At 48.7% G+C, this 14,685-nt stretch overlaps 1 protein-coding gene across 1 annotated transcript in view; it reads right to left on the reverse strand.

Moving 5' to 3' along the window:
• Window positions 1-13,966, reverse strand: part of LOC310700931 (uncharacterized protein) — a 28,065-nt gene extending 14,099 nt beyond the window's left edge. Inside the window, exons 1-7 of the mRNA XM_083490884.1 lie at window positions 13,446-13,966; window positions 10,210-10,305; window positions 8,884-9,114; window positions 8,693-8,715; window positions 7,588-7,703; window positions 4,740-4,766; window positions 3,015-3,544 (exon numbers count right to left, since the gene is read on the reverse strand). Coding sequence (XP_083347010.1) covers window positions 3,015-3,544; window positions 4,740-4,766; window positions 7,588-7,703; window positions 8,693-8,715; window positions 8,884-9,114; window positions 10,210-10,305; window positions 13,446-13,874 — 1,452 coding nt within the window. The 5' untranslated portion in view covers window positions 13,875-13,966. The remainder of the gene's footprint in view (window positions 1-3,014; window positions 3,545-4,739; window positions 4,767-7,587; window positions 7,704-8,692; window positions 8,716-8,883; window positions 9,115-10,209; window positions 10,306-13,445) is intronic.
• Window positions 13,967-14,685: the final 719 nt, after the last annotated feature.

Genomic DNA, 14,685 nt, shown 5'->3' on the forward strand with positions numbered 1-14,685 from the left:
AACCTGGATGTACATTTCCAAAATATAAGGTAAAAAAACAAATAAAATGGAACCTACGGTACATACAGCAACAGTGTTTTGTGTTGTGTAGGCTCCTATGATGTACAGATTTTGTTATGTGCAGATGGCTTTAGATACCTGTTAGGTCCATAAATTACCATATAGCATATATCCAACAGTGACAATTTGTTGTTGACAAAGGAGAGCTGGACATATAAAGGGCCCCAATACCTTCAGTAGCTTAGGGCCTCCTCAAACCTAAATCCGGTCCTGTTCCTAGTTCACACTTCCCAAGATTAGCACAGATACAATGATGCAATATACGTGGAGACATTTGAAAGCTATTTCCATGTTCATCTTTAAAGAAATCTTCAATTCAGAAACACACGGAGACCTTCCCCTTTGTGAAGATGCTTGCTACTTTTGCTGATGTGTGAAATCCTGAACGTTATTTGCTTGCTTCCCATGACAGCCATGGGGAAAATAAAGTTTGTCTTCTGATTTGTTGTCTTCTACAAGAGCATCACCTGCCAAGGCCACCTCTATGAATATCTTTTCAGGATTGGGCTCTGATGGGGGAGAAAGTTTATTTATTTACATAAGGGTGGTTTTTTTCCTCCCCTCTCCCTGCCACCTCATTCTGCCTCTTAAAAGAATCCAGTGCTGGTTTCTCAAGATCACTCACAAATCAGGGAGTTGTACTAGGAGGTTCATGCTGCGGGGGGGGGGGGGGGAGATAGAAATTGAATTCCATTTGCTTTTAAAGGCAGGGCTACATAATTCACACTTTCTAATAAAAAACGTAAGCAACCATGCTTGGAAACAGGCATTTCTCCAGATTTTGCGATGCCCGTTCTCCAACCAAGTTATGTGTACAGAAAATGCCTCTACTAGGGCAAAGTGTGCAGAGGGAGATTTATTACAATAGGAATGGAAGTCAAGAACTGGGGTTTTGAAATACTGGTTTATAATAAAACAGAGAACGGGCCGCTAAAGCAGCAGCTCAGGCCTTCAGAGGAAAACTACGCCTGCATGAAATATGTGCAGTAGCACCGCCTAGTGTTTAAAGGTAAGGGGACATTAGGTCCAGTCGTGACCGACTCTGGGGTTGCGGCGCTCATCTCACTTTATTGGCCAAGGGAGCCGGCGTACAGCTTCCAGATCGTGTGGCCAGCATGACTAAGCCGCTTCTGGCGAACCAGAGCAGCACACAGAAACGCCGTTCACCTTCCTGTCAGAGTGGTACCTATTTATCTACTTGCGCTTTTTGGCATGCTTTCGAACTGCTAGGTTGGCAGGAGCGGGGACCGAGCAACGGGAGCTCACCCCGTTGTGCCCTTGGGTTGCGCCCATGGCCTCACATGGCTCCCTCAATCTGCGTTGTCTTTCCCTTGAGAGAACAACTTTGAGCCAAAGCAGACGGGATGCATTTTTTAAACACATGCTTGCTAATCTGCCTATAAAGGAAGTGATTTTCAGCCAGCCAGATTAACACATCCACCCATGTGTTCTGTTGTTTTAAGGCTGCTTTCCGCAGCAGGCTTCACTTCTGCCCTCAGAGCTGTGGGGGGTGGGGGTGGGAGAGAGAGACATAAAACAGTCGTTTAGTCATGTCCGACTCTTCGTGACCCCATGGACCAGAGCACGCCAGGCACTCCTGTCTTCCACCGCCTCCCACAGTTTGGTCAAAGTCATGCTGGTAGCTTCGAGAACACTGTCCAACCATCTCGTCCTCTGTCGTCCCCTTCTCCTTGTGCCCTCCATCTTTCCCAACATCAGGGTCTTTTCCAGGGAGTCTTCTCTTCTCATGAGGTGGCCAAAGTATTGGAGCCTCAGCTTCAGGATCTGTCCTTCCAGTGAGCACTCAGGGCTGATTTCCTTCAGAATGGATAGGTTTGATCTTCTTGCAGTCCATGGGACTCTCAAGAGTCTCCTCCAGTACCATAATTCAAAAGCATCAATTCTTCAGTGATCAGCCTTCTTGATGGTCCAGCTCTCACTTCCATACATCACTACTGGGAAAACCATAGCTTTAACTATACAGACCTTTCTTGGCAAGGTGATGTCTCTGCTTTTTATGATGCTGTCTAGGTTTGTCATTGCTTTTCTTCCAAGAAGCAGGCATCTTTTAATTTTGTGACTGCTGTCACCATCTGCAGTGGTCATGGAGCCCAAGAAAGTAAAATCTCTCACTGCCTCCATTTCTTCGCCTTCTATTTGCCAGGAGGTGATGGGTCCAGTGGCCATGATCTTAGGTACACAATGTTAAAAGAAAAACTGCTCCTCTTTCCTTTATGAGGTATCCAGGAGCCCATATAGAGTCCTTCTAATGTTCCCTATCGGTAGGAGAAAATAACAGAGGCCAACCAGAGTATATTGAGAAGCAAAGCAGCTAGTAAGCCTGATCTTTATTAAACTATTGCAAAAGGGTCCCCACTCACCACACGCAGGAGGGAGGAGAACCCCGAACAAAGATGCGCAAACCCCTATATAGCCTTTTGAAATTGCCCACCCTGTAGGCCAAGACCACCCCCAAAACATCATACACACATCACAGAAGGAGGCAGTCTACAGCAGAAATCCTGCCTGCCGGGATACCTGATAATGGTCACTGATTGCATTACCTGGGCAGCCTGGCCATTCTTTTGTGATGGTTAATAATTTAGTTCCCAAGTCCAGCTCACAGGCTCACCCTATTCATGCACAAATATGCCCTTTAAGACAGGATTTGTAAGCAAAAACACAAAGGGAAGGCTTCCCCCATCTTCCCCCTCACTGCAGAGGAATATTTGACGCCATTGGGAGAGTCAAAATGGCTTCAGGATTGCTCTCCTGTACTATTTCAAACACATGGTTCATATATTTAGATATGTGTGCATTTACGAGTATTTATTCTATTTTTGAGGCCTTAAAAGTCTTATAACAGCAACCACTGAGAAGGTTCCAGAATGCTGCCTATTTAGGGTGGTGGGTTTTCCCTGCTCATCACACACACACCCCCACAAAAATATTCAACACTTTAGAGTGACTCCCAAACCCAAGAGGAAGAAGGGGCGGAGCTTCTCCCCCAAGAATGACCCTGCAAAGAAAGTGAAGAGACTTTCGTTGGCATCCGCATCAAAAAATTCCACCAGACCCCCTTCGTAATCCAGGGAAACCCGGATCTTCCTGGGCAGTTGCCTTACGGTCACGGAGACCGGCTCGGGGCAGCTCAAAGCCACGAGCTGAAAAGGCGAGGACTCGCCAAACTGCTTCTTCAGAGCCCAAACCCCCTCATTCGGATTAAGCCTAAACGGACCCTTCCTCCTGACTGAGTCTTTGGCAACACCCAGAGCCCACATGGCTTGGTCTACCGCCTCAATCTCCACCTCCCAGCAAGGCCTTCCTGAGGTGAATCCCTCGCGGCCCAGCACAAAGGGCATCCAGTCAAATCTCTCCGGGTTGTCGGGCAGATCCTGCTTCTTTCCTGCCCTTCTCACACTCTTCAGGTCCTCAGAGACGAGGAGCTTTGGGGAGGCAGTTTCCGGATCCAGGGTCACACTCACTGCGTGACAGACAGACAGAAAGAGAGACAGAGAGAGAAGACGGGTGATGGTAGACCCCATGCCAGCCTGATCTGCATTGAATCCGATTTATTTTACATGTGGAATCGTTTTGATTGTTGAGGTTATTTTCAGTCACCTCAAGATGTTTCACAGGTGAATAAACAGGTATGGTGTTATGTACTGAGTTGAATAGGATTTAGAATGCAGCAGTCTGATTGGTCCTAGAACAACAGGATTCAGAATGCAGCAGTCTGATTGGTCCTAGAACAATAGGGTCCAGAACGCAGCAGTCTGATTGGTCCACAGGAGCCACCCAATCCAGCTCCAGGTGGAAGTGAATCCGCAACCTGATTGGCCTACAGGAGAATCCTGGAATTAGCCAATCACGTGGGGCCCATTGTGTAAATAATGTATATAAAGTAGACATTCTGGGGGAACGTCCATTCCTCCTCACCACTATCAGCTGAATAAAGAGCATGAAATCCACTCTCGACTCCAAGTATATTTCATAAGGTTAAGAGCCCGTCTGCTGATTTGAAATGGCGGCTGAGCTGAGTTCACACCTCACAATCTTAGGCTCTACCCCACTCCTGTCTTCATGAACATGCCAACCCTTCTACACTCCCCCAGATCAACCCTAACCAGCCCCCAGCCTAGATACTTCTGACTGAATTTCCCAAAAGGTTGGCCCAGTCAGTTGCAAAATGTCATCTGATCATCACATCGTTGAACAAGGGGCTTATGTCCACATCCTATATTGTCCTTCTTATTTTGATGATGTATTTTGTGGTTTTATACAGTGGTACCTCGGGTTAAGTACTTTATTCGCTCTGGAGGTCCGTTCTTAACCTGAAACTGTTCTTAACCTGGAGCCCCACTTTAGCTAATGGGGCCTCCCACTGCCGCCGCGCAATTTCTGTTCTCATCCTGAAGCAAAGTTCTTAACCTGAAGCACTATTTCTGGGTTAGCAGAGTCTGTAACCTGAAGTGTATGTAACCTGAAGCGTATGTAACCCGAGGTACCACTTTATTTTGATTTTTTATTCTGTGTACCGCCCTGAGACCTCCAGGTATAGGGTGGTCTATAAATTCAATAAAGGATGTTGTTGTTGTTGTTGATAATAATCGTAACAACCCAATCCCCTCAGAAGTTTCCCATATCAATGTGGGACACATGCTTTAAGGATAATTTACCTTTGTTCAGGGCTTGCATCAGAGAATCTGTTAAGAAGAAGAGTAACAAATTTAAATATCACCACTGGGAAAAAACCACAACCCTCTCAAACCAAGTGGAACTTTGTGGGGATTGCTGGAGGGTTTCCCCTCAGAGTAACTATTTATTCAGCAATTGTCCTGTTTTGCTTGCAGAAAGCTTATGCACAGCCAGTGTGGTGTAGTGGTTAAGAGCGGTAGTCAGGGGCGCCGACTTATAAAAAATATTGGGGGAGCCCATGAATAATAAATGAAAGCTCATGAATAATAAATAAGCTCATGAGTATGCAAATAAAGTGGCGCCGCCTCCTCGTGAGCGAATAGGGGAGAGCGTGCTGCGCCTATTAATCAGCTCCGAAGGAAATTGGGTGGAGCTTTTGCTCGGGAGGGAGGGCAGGAGGCATGCAGCCCGACCCTGTGCATTTTGGGCTGGGGGAGGGGCGGCGGCGGCGCTCTGCTGGAGGGGCGCCCGAGATTATTGGGGGGGCGGAGCCCCCCAAACGAATTTTTGAAGGGGCTCGGGCCCCCTCAGGCCCCATGGAGTCGGCGCCTATGGCAGTAGTCACGTAATCTGGGGAACCGGCAGTTATTTTTAAGTGGGTTTCTTACACCAGAACAGCAGAACACTTGAATCCTCTGCAAAGGCATCAGTATATTGCAAAGCCATTCCACTGCATACCAGAACTTTAGGTTAGGCCATTTACAGCGGATTGTACTACACCAACAAATCAGCATGACAGCTTGCAGTCATTTAACCACCCTCATTAAAAAAAAATCTGAACGAAGGCTCAATAAAGATCAGATGCAATCTAACCCCTGTGGAAGCTTTGTTCATGAAAATTAGGAGGAATTTTTGACTCATAGGTCATCTGGAGGACTCGATGCAAAAAAACAAAAATTCTGCTTTCTGCATGGGTAGGCAAACAAAGGCCCGGGGGCCAGATCCAGTCCAGTCGCCTTTTCAATCTGGCCCATGGACGGTCCGGGAATCAGCGTGTTTTTACAGGAGTAGAACGTGTCCTTTTATTTAAATTGCATCTCTGGGTGATTTGTGGGGCCTGCCTGGTGTTTTTACATGAGTAGAATGTGTGCTTTTATTTAAAATGCATCTCTGGGTTATTCATGGGGCAGAGGAATTTGTTCTCCCCCCCCCCCAAATAGTCCTGCCCCCCCACAAGGTCTGAGGGACAGTGGACCGGCCCCCTGCTGAGAAAGTCTGTTGACCCCTGGTCTAGAGCAGGCACCCCCAAACTCAGCCCTTCAGTTGTTTTGGGACTACAATTCCCATCATCCCTGACCACTGGTCCTGTTAGCTAGGGAGCATGGGAGTTGTAGGCCAAAAACATCTGGAGGGCCAAGTTTGGGGGTGCCTGGTCTAGAGGCACCTAGTGTGGTATAATGGTTAGATTGTAGGTCTGGGATCTGGGAGATGAGGGCAGTGGCGTAGCGTGGGGGGTGCCAAGGGTGCCGGCCGCACCATCTGGGGGGGCGCGAGTCCAGAGGGAAGGGACAAGTTCCTTCCTCCGCCGGGCTCCCCGCAGCCACCGCCAGCCTTGCGCCCTAGCGCGCGCGCCCCCCGCCACCGCTGCGGCTGCGCTCCACTCACTGCTCGCAGGAGGAGCAGCCGCTGCAGCAGCGCCGACGCCGCCACCGACGCCTGGCCGGCACGGGCAGCCTCCGCACCCCGCCGCGCCACCGGGCCTCGCCGCGCCCTGCGCTCCCCAAAAACCTCCGAGAGGAAGCCGGTGGGCGGGCGAGGCCCGGCTAAGCCTCTCGCCAGCGGGTTAAGAGGCTTTCGGTTTCGTCAGCAAGTTTGGCGGGCTTGCTCACGAGTAAATGAGTGGTGGATCATCCCCCTAAGGGTGTGTGTGTGTGCTAAAGAAAGGCTTCCGGTTTAAGTTCTTTGTTACGCTGAATGTTTATCTTTTAAAGATACATAGTAATAATAAAAATAAATGAGAAAAACGAAAGGCGTTGGATTTTGCTGTGCATGGTGCCCTTTGGGAACTGGCAAGGTGGGTTTTGAAGCTACTGCTGCAGAGTGGCGTAGCGTGGGGGGTGCAGGGGGGCCCGGTCGCACTGGCCGCAACATCTGGGGGTTAGGGTTAGGGGCGCAAATCCACTGGTTAGGGTGCGCAAATTACTTGCCTTGCCCCGGGTGCTGACAACCCACGCTACGCCACTGGATGAGGGTTTGAATCCCCACCCAGCCATGAGGCTCACTGGGCAACCTTGGGCCAGTCGTTGTCTCATAGCCTAGCCTACATCACAGGGCTGTTGTGAGGATGAATCATGGCCGCTTTCGTTCAGTGCTTGCTGAGCTGCTTCAGTCAAGCACCACCCCCTTCAACACTACCCTTGTTCAGACTGAAGGGGAGTAAAAAAATCCATATTGATAGAAAGATTTAAGCCATGGTGAAGCAAAGCACAGCAGCAGGCTTTTTTCTTTTTCTTTTTTATGCAGCATTCCTGTGTCTTAAAAGAACCACCAAGAACAACCAACAGGGAAGGGACAGGATAAGCCAGTGTGGTGTAGTGGTTAAGAGCAGTGGACTCGTAATCTGGTGAACTGGGTTCGCTTCCCCGCTCCTCCACATGCAGCTGCTGGGTGACCTTGGGCCACTCACACTTCTCTGAAGTCTCTCAGCCCCACTCACCTCACAGAGTGTTTGTTGTGGGGGAGGAAGGGAAAGGAGATTGTTAGCCGCTTTGAGACTCCTTAGCGGGATATCAAGTCCAAACTCTTCTACTTTCCTTGAACCCAGCCTGGAACTGGTGCATACCCTGAGACCTGTTGCCTCCATTTCCCTCCTTAAGGTACCCGAATTACCTTGAGAGCTCTCCAAAGCCTTTTCTAAAGCAGAGTTTTTCTGCGACGCAAACCTGAGCGCCTCTTCCGTCTTCAGAGAAAGGTCTGTCATGTGCCCTGCTGAATTCTTCTCATTCCTGGAAGGGAATATGGTCAGGGAATAAGGAAGAGATATATAGATGTAGGGAATGAGGAAGAGATATACAGTGGTACCTCAGGTTAAGAACTTAATTCGTTCTGGAGGTCTGTTCTTAACCTGAAACTGTTCTTAACCTGAAGCACCACTTTAGCTAATGGGGCCTCCTGCTGCCGCCGCGCCGCCGCACGATTTCTGTTCTCATCCTGAAGCGAAGTTCTTAACCCAAGGTAATATTTCTGGGTTAGTGGAGTCTGTAACCTGAAGCGTATGTAACCCGAGGTACCACTGTATAGATATATACAGTGCTTTCCCCCCCTAAAAAAAGTTTAGGGGTACAGTGGTACCTTGGGTTACAGACGCTTCAGATTATGCATTTTCGGGTTGCACACCGCGCTGAACCCGGAAGTACCGGAATGGGCTACTTCCGGGTTTCAGCGCTTGCGCAAAAGCACTAAATTGTACTTTGCACATGTGTAGAAGCACAGAATCGTGACCCGCATGTGTGCAGACGTGGCGCTGCGGATTGCGAACGCTGCGGGTTGCGAACGTGCCTCCCGTATGGATCACGTTTGCAACCCGAGGTTCCACTGTGCTCTCATTTTCCTACTCATATTGAAATTCTGCCTGTCAATGTGGCCAAACTTAGATTCACAAAATGTTTAGTGGCATGCATCCCCCTGGTACTCCCAGAAAAAAAGCACGGGATATAGATCTATTTAATGAACAGTCAGAAGGTATTAGGAAGGTATAGGCTGGTCAAGAAACAAAAGTTAAGATACTGACAGGAATATTATCTGAGAAACCATAAACTTGTTAATGTTTGCAAAATGAACTTGGTTTTTTGGTTCACTTTTAACAACTGACTGGACTCAGTGTTTTACCAGAGAGTAACTGGTTGGTGGCAGCAGGGAAGTGAACACAGTGGTGACACAGGGATCAATAGACCGTTAAACGCCCGGGGACCCTGTGTGATCGCCACAGCCATACCTGCTCAAAGCACTTCTGATGTCCTGAAATAGAGAAAGGGGGGAAGATGTGTCAGTCACACAAGACAAAACAAGCACTGGGTTCCTTTTCGTGCCAAGGAAATTCCTTTGCCCTTTCTATTCCTTGACTGCGTAAAACAAGAGGCTTGTGCCTTCTTTCTGCCCACCTGGCACCTTTGTGCTGAGTCTCACCTGCAGGAATTCACTCGCAGGCTGCCGGCTCCTGTCCTCCATCTCCACAATCAGCTCACTGACTTGCGAAATCTCCTCAGAGAGTCTGGAGAGCTTCTCTTCCTGCCACCTCCCCATCTCTTTCTCCACATCTTCCAGCTGGCCGAGCCACAGGTTCAGCTTCTCCTCAAGGAACTCCTGCATCTTCTCAAAGGCAATTCTGATCTTCTGCTTCTCCATTTCTAACCCCGCCTACGGGAGGGAAGTGGGCGGAGTGGGGGAAATACAAAGAAATTTGGAAAGGGGCAAGGGGAGACGAGGAGCTTCAGTCAAAGGATGCTGACTGTTCATAATAAAGCTCTTTTGTAAGCTGTAGATCAGTGTTTTCCAAACTTGGGTCTCCAGCTGTTTTCAGACTACGACTCCCATCATCCCTCACTAGCAAGACCAGGGGTCAGGGTGATGGGAAGTGTAGTCTGAAAACAGCTGGAGATCCCAGTCTGGGAAGCACTGCTATAAATTAAGGTAATGGGGCGTTTTGCCCAACTAATCTAAGGTAAAAAGGTAAAGGAGCCCTGGACGGTTAAGTCTAGTCAAAGGCGACTATGGGGTTGCGGCACTCATCTTGCTTGCAGGCTGAGGGAGCCAGTGTTTGTCCACAGACAGCATGTGGCCAGCATGACTAAACCACTTCTGGCACAACGGAACACCGTGACGGAAACCAGAGCGCACGGAAACACCATTTACCTTCCCGCCGCAGCAGTACCCATTTATCTACTTGCACTGGTGTGCTTTAGAACTGCTAGGTTGGCAGAAGCTGGGGCAGAGCAACGGGAGCTCATCCTGCCGCAGGGATTCGAACTGCCGACCTTCTGATTGGCAGGCCCAAGAGGCTCAGTGGTTTAGACCACAGCACCACCCGCGTCCCACCCAGATTTCTAAACACATTCTAACAGGTATAAACAGGTACCATCCCCTGTGGAAGTTTATTACTCATCCTCCGGTTCATTCCATTCATCAGTCCTCCAACGGCAACTGTGTTCTGGGGGACCAACAAGCTGCCACTTTGGGGAGCAAACACACAGGTGATTTGAATGTGTGTGTAAACAAGGATGCGTATGTGACAAATCTGTTTCCTGTCCATGTTCTTGAAAAGCGACAAGAAGCAGCTCAGCTGGGCATTCTGGGAAGCAATCAAATGGCTTCACCCTGTACATCCTAGTCTAAGGAGTCCATAGCCTCCGCAGAACAACACCTATAAAGGCCAACACACAGGAGGCTATTTCTCTTTAGTGACGGGGTGGCCTGGGGAGCCCTAACGCAGGATCGGCAAGAACAAATACCTACCACACACTCCTGCCTCCTCAACTCTTCAGCTGATTTCTGCTCCACAAGTTTCTCTCTCTCATCCTTCAGAGATTCTAGGCGGGCCTTGATTTGTTCCTTAAAAAATATAAAAGAGTTTTGTGACATTCACCCTCCTACAGAGGGTGGTGAGTACAGCACAAGATATTACGGGCTGTCCCGTGAATCCGCTGGATGAAATAGCGGAAGAGCGTTGCCTCAGGAGAGTGAGGGAAATTCTCAGGGATGATTCACACCCTGGCTGGCACTTTCTTGATCTCCTGCCCTCAGGCAGATGATACAGAAGCAGGATTAGTCGCACCAACAGGGTAAAGAACAGCTTCTATCCGTGGGCTGTTAGGCTGCTGAATGAAAAGATCACAACAGGGCAACGGACTTTGGGGTTTGGTGGGTGTGAGTCAGTAAACGAGGGGTATTCAGACTAAGAGAGCTGAGTGGGGGCTGCTCGTGTAATCTCACTGTATACAAGTTGTACAAGTGACAATAAAGTATTTCAATTTCAATTATTCAGAGGTCAGTCCACCTGATGCCCGGGGAAAAAAAACACACGTCTGATCAGAGAACGATGGGCTAGGGGAGAATCATAGCATCATAGAATTGTAGAGTTGGAAGGGACCATAAGGATCATCTAGTCCAACCCCCTGCCAAGCAGGAATCTTTTGCTCCACATGGGGCTCGAACCCACAACCCTGAGATTGTGTCTTATGCCAACTGAGCTATCTTCAAGGTAGCTAACTTTTTGCCCTCCGGATTCTGCAAACCTTAGCTCCCCACTTTCACCCATCCTCCCCTTCCCATTTATGCCCTCCCCATCCCTCCCCAAAAGCAGCTCTTAAGGTTTTTGGGGAATCCCCTCACCATCTTCATGAGTGCTAGTTTGACCCACAAATGGGCAGCCCAGGGATCTTGGCTCAAATCAGGACCATAGAATGGGGTGCAGAGGATTTTTTTTGTCTTTGCTCCCTGATTGTCCCATGGACTGCAAGAAGATCAAACCTATCCATTCTGAAGGAAATCAGCCCTGAGTGCTCACTGGAAGGACAGATCGTGAAGCTGAGGCTCCAATACTTTGGCCACCTCATGAGAAGAGAAGACTCCCTGGAAAAGACCCTGATGCTGGGAAAGATGGAGGGCACAAGGAGAAGGGGACGAGAGAGGACGAGATGGTTGGACAGTGTTCTCAAAGCTACCAGCATGAGTTTGACCAAACTGCGGGAGGCAGTGGAAGACAGGAGTGCCTGGCGTGCTCTGGTCCAGGGGGTCACGAAGAGTCGGACACGACTAAACAACAACAACAGCAACATAATCCTAAACTGGAGCTGGGTTATTATTCTGGTATTCTGCATAGCTAAAAAAAAAAAAAAAAATCGAAACCAATTTCCAACGCAAAAAGTAGTCACACCCCAGTCTTCAAAGGAAGAACCTTTGAATGATTCACATCATTTGGCCCACCCATAGCCGCACACCACAAACACGCCACAACCACTAGTCTCTCTGGTTGCCCTTCCCCTGTCCCCCCCCCCACCCCTCCAAGCATCACTGGAATCCCCTTTCTCACCCCCCCCTTAGAAAAAGAGTCTTTTAGTAGGAAGCCAGAAAGCAAATCTCCAACGGCCCTGCCCTCTTCCTTGGAAGGCCCCCTGTGCCCAGGTTTTTTCAGAGAAGGGGAATTAAAAGCCTTGGCAGCTGGAAGTCAGTGCTACAGGGCACCCTGCCAATTTAAAAAGACATTTTTTAAAATCAGGAGGCACAGGGCCCTGTGGGCGAGTGCCAACAGACAGCTTAGGAAACCCATACATTTGTCTGCCTGGAGAGACAATGGAGTGTGCCTGGAGAATCACAGTCACAATGCCTGCTGCAGCTACAGAGACCAGTGACTCACAGCTGTCCGCTACCTCCCGCGTTGTTTTGTTTGCAGCATGGACTTGACCTTCCTGGGGCGCAACCCTATGCAAAAAAGAAAACAAGAGAAGGTGCCCTCCATCCGAGCTTCCACACTGTCCCCCACCCCCACCCCATCTGAGGGTTGCCGCTTGACAACGATTTGTTTGTGGTGCATCTTGTATGTTTCTGGCAATGCTTTCTTTTTATTTTCCATGTTTGATTTTTCACGGGAATAGTTTCCTTTGTCCCACGATGTCGGTGTTTGACAAGGCCAGTTTGCCCTTTATATTTTTAAGGAATATCAACAACCTCAGATATGCAGATGACACAACCTTGATGGCAGAAAGTGAGGAGGAATTAAAGAACCTTTTAATGATGGTGAAAAGGGAGAGCGCAAAATATGGTCTGAAGCGCAACAGCAAAAAAAAACTAAGATAATGGCCACTGGGCCCATCTCCTGGCAAATAGAAGGGGAAGAAATGGAGACAGTGAGAGATTTTACTTTATTGGGCTCCATGATCACTGCAGATGGTGACAGCAGCCACGAAATTAAAAGACGCCTGCTTTTTGGGAGAAAAGCAATGACAAACCTAGACATCATCTTAAAAAGCAGAGACATCACCTTGCCAACAAAGGCCCATATAGTTAAAGCTATGGTTTTCCCAGTAATGATGTATGGAAGTGAGAGCTGGACCATAAAGAAGGCTGATTGCTGAAGAATTTATGCTTTTGAATTATGGTGCTGGAGGAGACTCTTGAGTAGTGGCGTAGCGTGGGGGGTGCAGGGGGGGCCGGCCGCACCGGGCGCAACATCTGGGGGTTAGGGTTAGGGGGCGCAAATCCACGGGGTTAGGGGGCGCAAATTACTTGCCTTGCCCTGGGTGCTGACAACCCACGCTACGCCACTGCTCTTGAGAGTCCCATGGACGGCAAGAAGATCAAACCTATCCATTCTTAAGGAAATCAGCCCTGAGTGCTCACTGGAAGGACAGATCCTGAAGCTGAGGCTCCAATACTTTGGCCACCTCGTGAGAAGAGAAGACTCCCTGGAAAAGACCCTGATGTTGGGAAAGATGGAGGGCACAAGGAGAAGGGGACGGCAGAGGACCAGAGGGTTGGACAGTGTTCTCAAAGCTACCAGCATGAGTTTGACCAAACTGCGGGAGGCGGTGGAAGACAGGAGTGCCTGGCGTGCTCTGGTCCATGGGGTCACGAAGAGTCGGACACGACTAAATGACAACAGTGCGCGCAAGTAGTGAGTCTCGTTGCGCAGCGCGTAAAAGCGCGTGGCGCCATCCCGGCAGATACCCACCCAACCGCGGTGACTTCCCTACCTTGTACTCTTGGGACGCCTCTTCCATGGGACACACGCGGTGTTCGCGGTGCTCCTTGGACCTGTCGCACACCACGCAGATGGGCGCTTCGTCGTCCTTGCAGAAGAGCTTCAGCGGCTCCTGGTGCGCTTGGCACATCCGCCACTGCCCCGCGCCTGATGCGCGCCTTCCTCCCCCTTCTCCCTCCTGGAGTTTCCTGAGCAGCTCCGCGACGTTGGCCAGTTGCCGGTTGGGCTTGAAGTTCCTGGGCTGCACGGCTTCTTTGCACTCCGGGCAGCAGGAGGGAGAGTCGAGGCCGGATCCTTCCCAGAGACCCGCCAGGCAGGCGCGGCAAAAGTTGTGCCCGCAGTCCAGAGTCACCGGGTCTCGGAAGTAGTCCTGGCAGGCGGAGCACGTCGCTTCATCGCAGAGCTCTTGCACGGCCGCCATCGCTGCGTCTCCCTGGAGAGCCCTAAGAGACACCCTCTTTTTAAGTTTCGTTTCTCCTTTCCGAGACTGCCTGGGCGTTTCCTTGCGGGTTGATCCCTGGGGAAAGCAGAGGAGGATCCTGCGAGAATAAGCCGCGCGGTAGAAGCTGGAGGAGCCGCTTTCAGAGCAGAAGCAGCTTAAAAATAAATAGAGCCTTAAAATATCAATGACTTCCCTTCTCCTCTATACATGTTTCATTTTGCATAACCTAAATCCCTGCATATTTTACTTAACTAAACTGAACCATTCAGCGTTCCATTATTTCATCCATCAAAACTTATGTACACTGTTGAATTTATCTTAAAGCTGCCCACGTTTTCAAATAAACACAATTTTCCTCCATATATTCAGTAAACATTTTCCAATCTTCTTTAAACGTATGTTCTTGTTCTCTTATTCTATATGTTAGGTCTGCAAGTTGTGCATAATCCATCAGTTTAAGTTGTCATTCTTCTTTAGTTGGGACCTCGCTCGTTTTCTATTTTTGGGCTAACGACACCTGGGAATTTCCATCTGAACTATCCCCAACAAAAAGGACTTAAGTTTGCTTGTTTTTGAAAAGTGCTTTTAAACATTTTTTCCCCAATTCATTACATTGATATTTTAAGGTTGTTTACATGAATATTCTAAAATGTAAAATAGAAAAATAAATTATATATATATATAATATATATATAAATATTTAACAATTAATATAATATAATATAATATAATATAATATAATATAAGTGTGTGTGTATATATATATTAAAATAGAGTAGGGTTTTTTCAT

Source organism: Podarcis liolepis (genome assembly GCF_965112155.1).
Source record: "Podarcis liolepis genome assembly, chromosome: 2".
NCBI lineage: Eukaryota > Metazoa > Chordata > Lepidosauria > Squamata > Lacertidae > Podarcis > Podarcis liolepis.